The sequence below is a fragment of the Xenopus tropicalis genome, chromosome 7 (assembly GCF_000004195.4).
Source record: "Xenopus tropicalis strain Nigerian chromosome 7, UCB_Xtro_10.0, whole genome shotgun sequence".
NCBI lineage: Eukaryota > Metazoa > Chordata > Amphibia > Anura > Pipidae > Xenopus > Xenopus tropicalis.
The window spans coordinates 126,589,009-126,604,900 of record NC_030683.2 but is presented as its reverse complement, the minus strand read 5'-3'; the positions used below and the strand labels follow the sequence as shown (position 1 = coordinate 126,604,900).

The window sequence follows — 15,892 nt, the reverse complement described above, 5'->3', positions numbered from 1 at the left end:
CCTGGGCCTTTAATAGCAGACATAGGATCTGGGCCCCCCTCAGGGCTGTTCCTGCCAGTCTGCCCCTGTCTGTGCCGGGGGCATATAGGAGGGAACAGGGGGACTGGGGCAGGATCAGGGGGTGCAAGGGAAAGGGGGTGAGGGCCCATACAGAGGCCTGGGGAGAGTGGAGGAAAGGGGGGGAAGGAGAGAGGGATAAGAGACCACTGACTGGGAGGGAAACAGGACTCAGACAGATTGGGAGGAGGCAGAGAGATTACGGATAAGGGGGGGCGGGTGCCAGGGTCTGTGGGTGGGAGAGAACTGAGAGAGAAAGTGTAAACAGAGTCAGTTTGCTGTATCCTAATGTGCCCAGTCACACTGACAGCCGAGCCCAGGGAAGCCACCCAAGCACCCACCCAGAGCCAGCAGCGACCCCCTCCCTCTTGTACCGACAGCCCCGGTGAGCACCCTAACTGCTGTGTGTGTCTCTTACCCGCTATGTGTATATATTGCCTGTCTCTTACCCGCTATATGTATATATTGCCTGTCTCTTACCCGTTATGTGTATATATTGCCTGTCTCTTACCCGTTATGGTTATATACTGCCTGTCTCTTACCCGTTATGGTTATATACTGCCTGTCTCTTACCCGTTATGGTTATATACTGCCTGTCTCTTACCCGTTATGTGTATATATTGCCTGTCTCTTACCCGTTATGGTTATATACTGCCTGTCTCTTACCCGTTATGTGTATATATTGCCTGTCTCTTACCCGTTATGGTTATATACTGCCTGTCTCTTACCCGTTATGTGTATATATTGCCTGTCTCTTACCCGCTATATGTATATATTGCCTGTCTCTTACCCGTTATGGTTATATACTGCCTGTCTCTTACTCGTTATGTGTATATATTGCCTGTCTCTTACCCGTTATGGTTATATACTGCCTGTCTCTTACCCCTTATGTGTATATATTGCCTGTTTCTTACCCGTTATGTGTATATACTGCCTGTCTCTTACCCGTTATATGTATATATTGCCTGTCTCTTACCCGTTATGGTTATATACTGCCTGTCTCTTACCCCTTATGTGTATATATTGCCTGTTTCTTACCCGTTATGTGTATATACTGCCTGTCTCTTACCCGTTATATGTATATATTGCCTGTCTCTTACCCGTTATGGTTATATACTGCCTGTCTCTTACCCCTTATGTGTATATATTGCCTGTTTCTTACCCGTTATGTGTATATATTGCCTGTCTCTTACCCGTTATGTGTATATATTGCCTGTCTCTTACCCCTTATGTGTATATATTGCCTGTCTCTTACCCCTTATGTGTATATATTGCCTGTCTCTTACCCCTTATGTGTATATATTGCCTGTCTCTTACCCCTTATGTGTATTTATTGCCTGTCTCTTACCCGTTATGCATATCTATATATATATATATAATCCCTATTATGCATATATACTGTCTCTCTGTACCACTATGTGTATATACTGCCCGTATTTGCTCTCTCACGTACTTCCCAGCTGTTTTGCCCCAGTTTTTCGCACACTCATGACATGAGCCCAGCAGATAAGCTTATTGTTACATTTGGCTTTTTTCGTCTCCAAAACAGGCAGTTGCTTAGAGTGCAAAAATGTTATTGATTTTCATCGTTTTCAATAAAGTGCCAATAATAATTATCTGACATGGGCAAATGCTGTAATGTTAAATAGAAATATAAGGAAAATAGGGGAAGAATTCCTGCACATTGCAAAGTTGATTTGGGGTTACTTTTTATGACGAGTCATGTGACCGCCCATGTGACCCATCATACCAATATGACATGGCGGTACATAGTAACTGCAGTTGATAAAGGACACGTCTAGTTCAATCCTCCTTTCACATCAATACTACATAGATTCTAGTTTCAGGCTTATGTCCTTCTAGATGTTGCTGAACTACAACTTGCAGACCAATGGCAGATAGTAGGACCCCCAAAGCTGCAGGTTTACAGACGGTCATTCTTGTTTAATCTAGGATTCTGGCATTTGTGTGTTGCAGTTGCACATTTAATGCTTATCTTTCATTTTAGGCCTTAGTCGCCTGTTATTCTGATACGCAGAACATTGCCTGGTTGCTAGGTGTAGTGAGGTGCAGCAACCAGCTACTGTAGACTTTTAATTCCAAAAACAGAAAAAAAACAGAGAAAAGTAAATGGTAAAGTTCCCCTTTAAAGTGAAGAAGTCAGGGTGCTCCAGGGATACTGTTCCCAGAGAGCGGATTGCCGCAGGGAGAAGGCTCCGGAGGAATTCCATGTATTTGCTTTATCAAAGTGTCTGTAGATTCCATGTCCTGCCCGCTCCCCTCTTGCTAAAACTGCTGCCTGACCTCACACCTACCCAGCTAAATGCCAGGTCTGCAGTCACATGATATAACATGGCAGCGCCATCCTAGCGTGGGCACTACTGCACGGAGGGGGGCTCCTATGTTATAGAACGACCTATTCTTAGCAATTTTTCAATTGGTCTTCATTTTTTATTCTTTATAGTTTCTTCATTATCTACCTTCCCCTTCTGACTCTTTCCAGCTTTCAAATGGGGGTCACCGACCCCGGCAGCCAATAATGTATTCCTCTGTGAGGCTCCTGTTCTATTGTTACTGTTACTTTTTAGTATTAACTTTCTATATAAGCCATGCTCTACTCATTTTCTTGTTTCTCTTTCAAACCACTGCCTGGTTGCTAGGTTAAATTGGACCCTAGTAACCAGACAGCTGCTGAAACGGGAGAACTGCTGAAAAAAAAAGCTAAACAAATAAAAAATCGCAAATAATGAATAATGAAGACCAATTGCAAATTGTGCAATAAAAGTTCATTTAAAGTTGATCAATACATTAGGGTGGATCTTTTTAGCTTTTCTAATTAAAGGGGAACTAAAGACCTACAGTGGTGTGAAAAACTATTTGCCCCCTTCCTGATTTCTTATTCTTTTGCATGTTTTTCACACAAAATGTTTCTGATCATCAAACACATTTAACTATTAGTCAAAGATAACACAAGTAAACACAAAATGCAGTTTTTAAATGAGGGTTTTTATTATTTAGGGAGAAAAAAAATCCAAACCTACATGGCCCTGTGTGAAAAAGTAATTGCCCCCTGAACCTAATAACTGGTTGGGCCACCCTTAGCAGCAATAACTGCAATCAAGCGTTTGCGATAACTTGCAACAAGTCTTTTACAGCGCTCTGGAGGAATTTTGGCCCACTCATCTTTGCAGAATTGTTGTAATTCAGCTTTATTTGAGGGTTTTCTAGCATGAACCGCCTTTTTAAGGTCATGCCACGACATCTCAATAGGATTCAGGTCAGGACTTTGACTAGGCCACTCCAAAGTCTTCATTTTGTTTTTCTTCAGCCATTCAGAGGTGGATTTGCTGGTGTGTTTTGGGTCATTGTCCTGCTGCAGCACCCAAGATCGCTTCAGCTTGAGTTGACGAACAGATGGCCGGACATTCTCCTTCAGGATTTTTTGGTAGACAGTAGAATTCATGGTTCCATCCATCACAGCAAGCCTTCCAGGTCCTGAAGCAGCAAAACAACCCCAGACCATCACACTACCACCCCCATATTTTACTGTTGGTATGATGTTCTTTTTCTGAAATGCTGTGTTACTTTTACGCCAGATGTAACGGGACACGCACCTTCCAAAAAGTTCAACTTTTGTCTCGTCGGTCCACAAGGTATTTTCCCAAAAGTCTTGGCAATCATTGAGATGTTTTTTAGCAAAATTGAGACGAGCCTTAATGTTCTTTTTGCTTAAAAGTGGTTTGCGCCTTGGAAATCTGCCATGCAGGCCGTTTTTGCCCAGTCTCTTTCTTATGGTGCGTCGTGAACACTGACCTTAATTGAGGCAAGTGAGGCCTGCAGTTCTTTAGATGTTGTCCTGGGGTCTTTTGTGGCCTCTCGGATGAGTTGTCTCTGCGCTCTTGGGGTAATTTTGGTCGGCCGGCCACTCCTGGGAAGGTTCCCCACTGTTCCATGTTTTTGCCATTTGTGGATAATGGCTCTCACTGTGGTTCGCTGGAGTCCCAAAGCTTTAGAAATGGCTTTATAACCTTTACCAGACTGATAGATCTCAATTACTTTTGTTCTCATTTGTTCCTGAATTTCTTTGGATCTTGGCATGATGTGTAGCTTTTGAGGTGCTTTTGGGCTACTTCTCTGTGTCAGGTAGCTCCTATTTAAGTGATTTCTTGATTGAAACAGGTGTGGCAGTAATCAGGCCTGGGGGTGACTACAGAAATTGATATTGAAATTGAAAATTGAAATTGATAAACCACAGTTAAGTTATTTTTTAACAAGGGGGGCAATCACTTTTTCACACAGGGCCATGTAGATTTGGAGTTTTTTTCTCCCTTAATAACGTAAACCTTCATTTAAAAACTGCATCTTGTGTTCAATTATGTTATCTTTGACTAATAGTTAACGGTTTTTGATGAGCAGAAACATTTAAGTGTGACAAACATGCAAAAGAATAAGAAATCAGGAAGGGGGCAAATAGTTTTTCACACCACTGTACATACAGTGTTCTATATGACATTCGATTGGTGTTCTGGTTCCCTCATCAAATCCCACCCCTTTTCCTAGGTTTCCTAGGCTTTTTCCCCTCCATCCATACCTACCTTGCCATCGGGATTACCCAGCAGCCCCAGAAGTGTCTCTGTGCTTGTTACATAGAATGAAGGCCAAGGAGGTGGCACCCTGGGCATCCCATTGGCACCCTCGCCAGAGGGCACAGTCTGTACACAAATAAGCATTATCGCTGCCCTTTTCCAGAGTGGGTAGTAGATACATGGCTTGGCTCTCACATAATCAGGAGTCTTAGTTAAATAGAGATAGACAAGGCCCTCCCTCCCCAGCTGCTGCCTGTGTCTCAGGGTTACAGATAAGGAGCAGTTCATTATCCATGGGGTTTAACTGTTCTAGAATTCAACTGACTGCCTTCTCCCCCTCTCTCAGTTAACCCATTAAGTGGGTTATGTAATAAAAGAAACTAAGTTTGCCCAGGAGCAGTAACCCATAGCAACCATTTAGCCAGTAGGATTTACTGGTCGCCTGTCCTCAGCCTGCCTTCAGCCTGCCTCCTCCCAATCCCACAATTCCCTGCTGCACATGTGATGTCAATACGGAAAGGCACATTCCAGTGCAATGCATTGTGGGTTATGTAGTTCCTGCATGCTGTCTGTAAGCTGTGGAGAAGTTGTTACAATCTGTAACATCAGTGTTTTAGTCCCTCCTCCCCTGCCAGGATTTCAAATGAGGCAGAAAGAGAAGAACTGTTTTACAGCTGGATTTCAGCATATAAAAATGGTATTTATTCCTACTTTTTAAAGGAACAGATGACAGGGATAGGGATATTAGGGGTTTCTGTGTTGTGTGGGGCCAACAAATGTTGGTTTTGGAAGCCAGAGTTCCCCTTTAACCTATGTGTAACACAGGTGTATACTGTCCCCTTTACTATGAAATCCCTTTTCTATCATTTTGGTGGGCACGGAACCTCCCCTGTTACCCGCCCCACCCTAGGGATCACCTTGCAAATATGCGGCTACCAAATTTACTCTGGTGTTTTGGGAATTAAATGGGCTCTTCTTTACCCCCAAATCAGGTGCTACTGTGCATTGGGCCAGAGAGCAGTGATCCCATTGGGTAAGGGCCATGATGGGGTAGGGTAACCCCCATAGCTGTACATGACAGGAGAGAAGTAACTCTGTGCCTGTAGAGAGAGTGGCGCATATTTCCCTGCTCGCTCACAGCTCAGGGTGGTACTTTTCCCACTCACTTTTTCCATTCGGAGTGAATTCACTCGGCAGCTGGTCCCTGGCAGTGACTTTCATTCTGAGCTTCAGTCCAAGCACCTCCGTTCCACTGAACATAGTGATGCCAGGGCAGCCGGGGTGAGTCTGGGGGGGTCTGTTTCACATATTTGGGGTTACTGTCATGTGAGGGTCTGAGCCGGAGCCAATTTCTGTTTAATTGGAGACATTCACAGTTTTAGTAAAGTAACAGCCGCACAGTATTTGTGCCTAAAATCTCTCTCCATTCCCCCCACAGCTCAGTGATGGAGGTTCCACTGCTCGTCTTCTGCTGCTCCATGGCCATCTCCTCAGTTATCTCTGCGGCTATCGGTATGTGCCAAATGTTATGGTTGGATGGGAGGTTGTGGGGGAATCCAGAGAATGCTTTATGGATTGGAAAAGGGTTGGAGAAAAGCACAAGGATATTACACAAATGTCAGAACCGTACAAGTATCTCATAGCTTGAGGTGCAGCTTGTACAGTTACAGAATATGTTGTAAATTAGAAACAATTATCCGTTCGTTGAATGAAGGGAAGGAGTGGGGAGGAGGACTGAGGGGAACAGAAATTTTGAAAGGATTGGGGTAAGGGGCATAGAGACAGGGGAATACATGGAAAAGGCACACAGATAAGTTGGGAGTAGCGAGAAATGGGGGAATGCATGGAGAATGGAGAAGAACAGGAGGAAGAGGATGAGAGGGATGGCATGGAGATTGGGGAATATGCAGAAACGAGGGACAGAGGGCAAAGAGATTGGAGAATAAGTAGGAGGAGGGGCACAGGGCTTTAAGGTCATCGACTGAATAGGGAGAAATGACATAGGGCAAGAAGGCTGGGGAAGGTAAATGTGAGAGGGCATGGAGACTGGGAAAAGGTATGGGAAGAGGAAAGAACCCAGAAGCTGGGAAAGAAGAGAGAGAGGGAAAGAGTGGGGAGAAGAATGAGAGGGAAATATATACGGGTATAGAGGAAGGAGAGAGGGCAAGAAGGCTGGGAAAGGAGCAGGGGCTGCAGAGGGCATATTGTGTTGAGGTAAATGTGAGAGGGCATGGGGACTGGGAAAAGGCAGGGTAAGAGAAAAGAACCCAGAATCTAGGAAAGGAGAGAGAGAGAGGTCATGGAGAGAGGGAAAGAGTAAGCAGGAGAATGAGAGGGAAATAAGGTGGGAGAGCGCATGGAAACTGGGAAAAAATCCGGGGGAAGAGGAAAGAATAAGGGGTGAGAGAGGTCATGGAGACTGGGAAAGAGTGTGGAGAAGGAGAGGGCAGTTAGGGCATGGGATGGGGAGGAAGGGCATAGAATTGCTCCAATAACTTTATAGAGTATATTAGAAGAAGGGTAGCTAATTTCTATAAACATTTTCAGCACAACACAATCCTTTTGGTGAGTGACATGACCTGGGTGGAGCCAATACCTCCCTAAAAACATGGATTTATCTTCGTAACAAGTCCCATCGGGGAGCAGCTTGGGTTGCTATGGAGGCATGACGGTAGCACCAGTAGGGCTTACAGATATCCCTGCTCTGCTGGTCATGGGGAGCCCAAGGGTTTTATTGGTGGCCCTGATCAGTAATGGGATCAGCAGTGCCCCTACATAGCCATGGGGTGAACGTTTGATGAATTATTGAACTTTTCCACCCTCTTCCTGGGGCCAAAGGCAGGGCCCAAGGGATCTAACTTTTATCTTTATTGCTGCTGGTGTCCCGGTATCCATATTTCTGTGCACACCGACCCATTCACTAACATCATAAATACCCCAATTCCATTTCCTCTCCAATCGTTTCATTCAGATCCCAGAATGAATGACCTCTGACTTTCTAAACTGTAACCTCTCTAAAACAGAGCTAATTCTATTTCCGCCCCCCCCCCCTACACCCAACAGGTCATGCTCCTTCCATTATCGGGAATAATGATCCCATTCATCCAGTTACTAAAGCATCGCTCTTCCCCCCATTTATAGTCAGAATTCCTTCATCTTAATTTATATCACATTTCCAAAAATAAGATGTCCCCAGCTCTTCTGCCCCCGCAATTGGTTTCATTGTTTCCTGCCTTCATTCACACAACTGCCTTATTAAAGGGGAACTAAACCCTGCTGCACAGCGCGGCTCAACCAAACCTTACTCAGCTGTTGCCGGACTACAAATCCCAGAATAATGTAACATATAATGAAGGGTGAGGCATGCTGGGAGCTGTAGTCCAGCAACATCAGGGCTGTATTCTTAAAGCAATATTGCCCAATAAAACTGCATTAAAATGCAAGAAATCCCCCAATGAGAATCCCAGCTGATGTGAGTAAATCCGGCTCCCTGTTCTCTGTTCCTGCAATTGGAGTTGGGAGCAATAAGCACAGTTTCCCAGCACTGAACAAGTCTGTCCCTTTATCCCCATGTCTGATTCCTGTGCCATATAATGACGGGAAAATGCCATCATTATCTCTATATGTAAGGTACCAGCAAGGGGCCTGACACAGTGCTGGGAATCAGCATTCTCATTGGTCACTTCTCTTGCACTTACAGTCACATTGTTGCTCAGTAGAATTCTCATTGGGGAATTTCCTTGCACCTATAATTACGTTTTTCGACAACTTCTATAGCAAAACTAGGGGGCGCTGTGGGACAGCGTTATGGTCCTTCATTGATTTTTATCTACTATTTTTATTACTATCCCTGTGCTAAATCACTAAGCTAGAGTCCTGTATAATACAGACAAAGTGGTCTGGTTTTGGGCAGAAAATCCCTGTTTCCATGACTGGGTTAAACCCTTCCCCAGTTCCCTCTGGAGGAAAAAACACTTTATTGGAACCTAATAGATCCAGGTAGGGTCCAGAATGTCGCACAATGTGAAGCTCGGGAGAAAGGGAGGTAACATCTGAGTATGAAAGCAATCTAACTGCTTCTATATGAATCAGTATAGGCAAATTTGATCAAACAGAAGCAACCTCCACTTGCATTTTGGGTTGCCCTTACATCCGGCTGGCCTGCATTTGGCCAAAGCAATACCAATAGGATTTCGGCAGCACCTCTCAAGCAAATCCAGGGGCCGTTAGAAAGTTTTATTACTGTGAAGGCTCAAGTTTCAGTTTCTGCCCCCATGTGGCCCTTGCTGCTCTTGCTACAGTGAGTATTTACCCCTGAGTTATTAGTAGGAACAGTAAGGTGTAGGGACCCCTCCACCTTCCAACACTGGTTGTTAAACCGCCAAAGTTATTTTGATTAATCCCGACAGGGTCTGTTGATAAATGTTCCCTATTATGGGCAGTGAGTAGAGATGAAGCTGTTTAGGAAACTGCGCAGGGAATAGTCTATTAAAGAGACAACGTGCAGCCCATTATTTCTAACCCACCCCGGCTCTGCCTGCTGAGACAAAGCAGCCCTACTCATTCTTAACCTCTCCCTCCCCATTACTGTACATTGTATTATGTTTGTGAAGATTCTCATTCATCCAGGTCATCTAGACATAAATCAAATCAACAAGAGAAATACACAGCAAGTCCAGTTGATTCCTTATTACAATCCCTTCTGCATTGCCCGTATGCCCCTTGCCAAGCCCTCCTGCTTTCCTTGCTCGGTGGCAGTTCTGCCCATTCATTCCTTCTGTGTTGGGTGGCTCTTCATTGTATCCACAGTAAGTTGGTGCCCATTGGCTATTCGGTCACATGATGATAGCTGGGTACAGGGTAGAAAGGGGACTTCTATGGGCACAGTCACTGGCAGATCCATGGCATTGTGGGTAACTGGCACGGTACATTGTCACCCACAGTGTAGCCAAGCTGGTTCCCATTAATTCAATTCATAACCCAATTCCTCAACCTCAAAAGCCTTTTTGCAGCACTGGGAAGGCTACAACCTAATAGGGAAAATGACTATGAAGATTTTCATTCATCCAGGTCATGGTATATCTTGTATAAATAAATCTAAAGCAACTGGACTTGTTAAGTAATCATTGAAGACTTCAATGTAATAATGCATCTTTGCAACTGCCCTTTATGTTAGCAAGTTTTTTTTTAATTATTTGCCCGTGATGGTTCCATAGCTGGGCTTCCTGGCCCTTACTACTTATAGTTGGTAAACCGATAGCCTGCACTGGGATGGGCGCCAGTCTTCATGTTCCTTCTCAGCCTAGGGCTTGGGTGGGCTCAGGTTAAGAAGGGGCAGCTTAGGAGAGGGAATTCCTTGACTGCTCAGTAAGGGAAGCCAAATGGCTTTGTTTGTCTCTTCTGGGCACAACTGATATTTCATTCCCCCAACCCGTGCCACCATGATCTCAAGACTCCATCAGCATCAAGCTTCGTTAGATAATTTAATGAATCTTCCAGGCCTCGGGCTCATCATGTTTATCCTAAGAACCATGGATTCCTCATTGATTGTGCCTCCAAATGTTCCCTTCTGGAATAAACTAATTTAGCTAAAAACCCCAAATGGGTGCAAGAACATTGTCTACAGGACATGCATTGGGTAGCGTTCTTCCATCGCATGAAGTTGGTTTGGTGCAAAGTAGGAAGGAGCTCTGTACTCTACACTGGGCCAACTGTAGGTTCAAGCACAGGCCTCCCTTGCTACCCCACTGGAACATAGAACCCCCCAGTATTGACCTGTGCATTAGAGCAATATGTAGGATGCTGAAACCTACGAGAGTCACATGACCAGCAATTAGCAGTCACGGAGAGGAGCAGGCAGGGGCTACTGGGAAAAGCTGTGTCAGTGTGATGGGGGTTGGTGGTCCCAGTAGGGTTGCACACTCAGCGAATCGGGATACCTCTAGGTATTGATCCCAATGATCTGCCATTAACCCTGGGATACCAAGGAGAGAACAGCAGCTCTCAGGAGGTAGAAAGGAGGCAGAACAGATAATTTCTTATCTATAGGGGCAGCGACAGAAGTACAGTCTGGTAATGGCCTCAGGGACCGTGTCGAGGATTCCCCCTAATGCACTAGGTTCAGGGATCAGTTCTGTGCCTGGACATCCTGAAGGCCTGAAGACAAAATTAATCTTCAAACCCTACTGGGGCTACTGGTTAAACACCTGATTAATTAAAAGCCCACCCCCAGCTCTTTTGCATTGCATGGCCCTGCTCTATAGACATCTTACCCTCTGCCATGCATTGGCTTAATCCAAGCCCCCCCCCCTGCTTCCCAATCCATAAATCTCAATGATGTCATCATGCAGTCACTGGTGATGATGTCATGACGTTGAGTTCCCCCATATCTATCTGGGGCTGGACATGAAATTATAAATATTATATAAATGTAAGTAGTTATTTGTTGTGGGGAGTCAAGTTTTTACTTGCCATTGGTCTTCATTATTTATTTTGAAGTTTTTACACTATTTGCCTTCCACACAGGGTCAGGCTGGGCTGGAAAGAACTTGGTGGGCCCCAGCCTCCCGTGGGCCCCGCCAGCCCAGAACCGATGCCAGCTGCCCTCCCGCGAGTGTGCATAAGTAGTAGGCACGATTGGGGGAGGGCAGCTGGCATCGGTTCTGGGCCAGTGGGGCCTACGGGGGGGCTTCATGGACGGGGCCCCTATGGGAGACCTGTACATGCAGTGGGGGCCTATATGTGGGGGGCATGTGTAGCCAGTGGGGAGGGACCCCTGGGGTGCCAGCCCCGGTGTGCCCGCACACCCCCAGTCCAACCCTGCTTCCACTTCTATGTTTTTCCAGCTTTCAACTGGGGGTCACTGACCCCGACAGCCAAAAAACTATTGCTCTGTGCGCTTACCAATATTGTTAATTTTTATTAATTATCTTACTATTCATATTGCAGTCTTTCATTTAAAAAATGCCTGGTTGCTAAGATAAACAAGACCCTAGCGACCAGATAGCTACTGAAATGCCAAACTGGAGAGCCGCTGAACAAAAGGTTAAACAGCTGAACATAAAAAATGAAAACCAATTGCAGATTGCCTCAGAATTTTAATGTCTACGTCATATTAAGAGTTAATTTAAAGGTGAACTACCCCTTCAAGCACAGCTTTGTGCCTCTTTAGCTGTCACTAAAGTAAGTGCCTCACCTAACAGCTCCCCCTCTATTGCACCTCCCCGGGGCTCTGTGTGTGAGATCTGCCCTAATAAGGTGATGTTCCCTGCCAGCAAGCCTAGTGCCCGGGGCTGCCAGCAGCTCTGTAACAGGAGTCTGGCACCTCTGCCCAGCCGGCCCCATACTGGCACAGGTATGGGACCCGTTATCCACAATGCTCGGACCTGGGGTTTTCCGGATAAGTCTGCTAAAAATCATTTAAACATGAAATAAACCCAATAGGGCTGTTCTGCCCCAATAAGGGGTAATTATATCTTAGTTGGGATCAAGTACAGGTACTGTTTTATTATTACAGAGAAAAGGGAATCATTTAACCATGAAATAAACCCAATAGGACTGTTCTGCCCCCAATAAGGGGTAATTATATCTTAGTTGGGATCAAGTACAGGTACTGTTTTATTATTACAGAGAAAAGGGAATCATTTAACCATTAAATAAACCCAATAGGGCTGTTCTGCCCCCAATAAGGGGTAATTATATCTTAGTTGGGATCAAGTACAGGTACTGTTTTATTATTACAGAGAAAAGGGAATCATTTAACCATGAAATAAACCCAATAGGGCTGTTCTGCCCCCAATAAGGGGTAATTATATCTTAGTTGGGATCAAGTACAGGTACTTTTTTAATTATTACAGAGAAAAGGGAATCATTTTAAAAAATGTGAATTATTTGCTTATAATGGAGACTATGGGAGACGGCCTTTCCATAATTCGGAACTTTCTGGATAACGGGTTTCCAGATAAGAGATCCCATACCTGTACTGCCGTTATTGGGCTCTATTCATTATTCCCACTGCCTCAAGGGGTCACTGAGACCTTCAGCAAAACAAGCATCAGGGAGCAGAGATAATGGCACTCCATCCAATAAGTGATATAAGAAGGCAGGGTCGGACTGGGGGGTGCAGGGGTCACTGGGACTTCTGCCTCAGAGGCCCCTACACCCTCCAATGATGGTCCCTGCCGCCTTCACTTATACCCCCCTTCGCAAGGGCCCCGACCACCCATCTGACCCCTCCCTCGAGAGCGCCTAATATAGCGTTGGGGGAGGGAGACCATTGGATCAGTGGAGCACCCTGCGGGGATCGGGTCTGGGCCCTGCCCCCTGTTCCCCTGCTGATCTGGCTGACAGCCTTCAGCCTGCCTCCTCCCAATCCCACAATTCCCTGCTGCACACATGATGCCAATAAGGAAAGGAGCATCCCAGTGCAATGCATTGTGGGTTATGTAGTTCCTGCATGCTGTCTGTAAGCTGTGGGGAAGTTGTTACAATTTGTAACATCAGTGTTTTAGTCCCTCCTCCCCTGCCAGGATTTCAAATGATGCAGAAAGAGAAGAACTGTTTTGCAGCTGGATTTCAGCATATAAAATGGTATTTATTCCTACTTTGTGAAGGAACAGATTACAGGGATATTAGGGGTTTCTGTGTTGTGTGGGGTGGGGGTGTTGAGGTGGAGGAACTTCTGTATCAAACAGTACAAACCTTTTCTATGCTTAAACTGTACAGATATTTATTGTGTATCAAACAGTACAAACCTCCCCTCTGCCTAACAAAGAACACAATAAACTTCAATTTTTATTTTTTTTTTAGAATCTGAAACTGAGCATAAAGAAGAGGAAAAACGAGACCCTTTTCATTACGGTAAGCCTCAATATGGCAAATGATCAAGTGCAGAAATGGACATCTGTGTTGTCGAAACTATGGAAAACAACTGGATTAAATATCCTACGCAGCATTTTATTCATGCATCCCCGGGCATTCTGGGAGGTTTGATTGGAGGCTTTAGGTTGGACTTTAACATTGGTGCCAATGGGTTGCCTTTTGGCATCTCTAAAACCAATAATGACAAATGTAATAGATTGTCTCCATTAGGTCAAGATATTCCACCCAGGACCTCACCTACTTGCATAAGCAAATTATAACACAACTGAGGTGCTATGGCGTTTGATAAGGACAGGTTTGGACACTGGGAAAAAACCCGCTGACCCAGATCCAATCCCCAACTGCCCTCCCCTGTCGCTAACCCGCTGCCCTCCCTCCTCTGATTGCGGGAAAGTGAGTATAAAATGCACATGTAGGGGGAGAAGAGTCTGGTAGTGGGTGAGTAGGTGGCAGCAAGGGCCCCAGCGGGGGTGTGGGGGCCCTGGGGTAGCAGCCCCAGTGAGACTAGGACACCCCGTGGATAAGGAAGCATCTGGCTACCTATTTTGAGATTATGGAGACAGATAGTTACATAGTTACATAGTTACATAGGGTTGAAAAAAGACCATTGTCCATCAAGTTCAACCCATCCGAGTAAACCCAGCACACAACCTATACTAACCAATCTATACACTCACATACATAAACTATATATACAACCAGTAATACTAACTGTAGATATTAGTATCACAATAGCCTTGGATATTCTGCTTGTTCAAAAACTTGCAGCCAGCAAGTTTTCACATTTTGTCTCTCCATGTCCAGACACCATTTGTTACACCAAGAGTTAAATTCTGCCTCTAGATGGTGCTAGAGTGCAAAGACTTGCCAGCAAAACACAATAGAAAACGCCATAGATGATGCGCCACCTGGTGGCAAATTTTGGTATTTTCTTCCCTGTGTTAACTGGAAGTGCCATAATGCAACAATATGGTAAAGGAACTTGGCTGCATCGTTATGTAAGGCTGAAACTGGACACTGAGCCTAGATGCCGGGAGATACAACCCAGAATGAAATGGACTCATTATAGCCAGGGCCAAGTAGGCTTCTTGTGGTTGTGTAAAGATAGGTTTTATTGCTTCCAACTGAGTAGTCTCTTCTACTTGTTCCTTTCCTGATGGGAAATAATGAAATCAAATTATAGAGGCTGGTTATTAAAGGGGACCTGTCACCCTGAGAAATAATTCCAAATTGTTTTCTATTGGGTTTGTCAAGCAAAATAAACTTCACCTACACTGTATAAATTATTTTAATCTCATTTTCTTCAGCCTTGGAATTCACAATTGCAGCAAGCAGGCAGGCGCCATTTTGTGAGCCGGTTATTAAGACAAGCTTTGCGTCCAAAATCTTGTTTCTGTGCCAGTAGTAGGGGACCTGATGCACATGTCCATGCACTGGTTACAGAGTTAGATAGTGAGGAGGAAGGGGGAAAGTAATTGCTTAATGTAAAATAAAAGTAATTGTTGGCCCCGCCTCTATGCCTAAGAGGCGGGGCAAAAAATAAATGATTGACAGCTGGGATTTCAAACTTATTTTTTCAATGGGTATGGCAGTGTTAAATAATGAGGAAGACTATGATGAATGATGGCAGTAACACTAATAAAACCTTTCTCTGCCCTAGATTACCGCACTCTCCGGATTGGGGGGCTTGTGTTTGCTGGGGTTCTCTTTATCCTGGGGATCCTTATCATTCTGAGTAAGTGCCATATTGTTAGATTAACCTGGGAGAGAGCAATGCTGGGGTCTGTGCAGCAGAGAGACATGTTACTATTGGCCGGGCAGAGACTGATACCCTCTTTTCCTTTCCATGTCCCTTTCAATGTTCCTCTCCATGTTCCTCTCAATGTTCCCCTCCATGTTCCTCTCAGTGTTCCTCTCCATGTCCCTTTCAATGTTCCTTTCCATGTCCCTTTCAATGTTCCTCTCCATGTTCCTCTCAATGTTCCCCTCCATGTTCCTCTCAGTGTTCCTCTCCATGTCCCTTTCAATGTTCCTCTCCATGTCCCTTTCAATGTTCCCCTCCATGTTCCTCTCAGTGTTCCTCTCCATGTCCCTTTCAATGTTCCTTTCCATGTCCCTTTCAATGTTCCTCTCCATGTTCCTCTCAATGTTCCCCTCCATGTTCCTCTCAGTGTTCCTCTCCATGTCCCTTTCAATGTTCCTCTCCATGTCCCTTTTAATGTTCCTCTCCATGTCCCTTTCAATGTTCCTCTCCATGTTCCTATTAATGTTCCTCTCCATGTTCCTCTCAATGTTCCTCTCCATGTCCCTTTCAATGTTCCTCTCCATGTCCCTTTCAATGTTCCTCTCCATGTCCCTTTTAATGTTCC

General features: G+C 45.0%; 1 protein-coding gene across 3 annotated transcripts in view; it reads left to right on the top strand.

Moving 5' to 3' along the window:
• The first annotated feature begins 340 nt into the window (after positions 1-340).
• Positions 341-15,892, top strand: part of fxyd1 (FXYD domain containing ion transport regulator 1) — a 20,341-nt gene continuing 4,789 nt past the window's right edge. The window contains 4 exon segments of one of the 3 annotated variants that reach the window (NM_001011320.1): positions 341-442; positions 6,082-6,155; positions 13,452-13,502; positions 15,184-15,258. In NM_001011320.1, the coding sequence (NP_001011320.1) occupies positions 6,089-6,155; positions 13,452-13,502; positions 15,184-15,258 (193 nt within the window). In that variant the 5' untranslated portion in view covers positions 341-442; positions 6,082-6,088. 3 annotated transcript variants of the gene reach the window in all.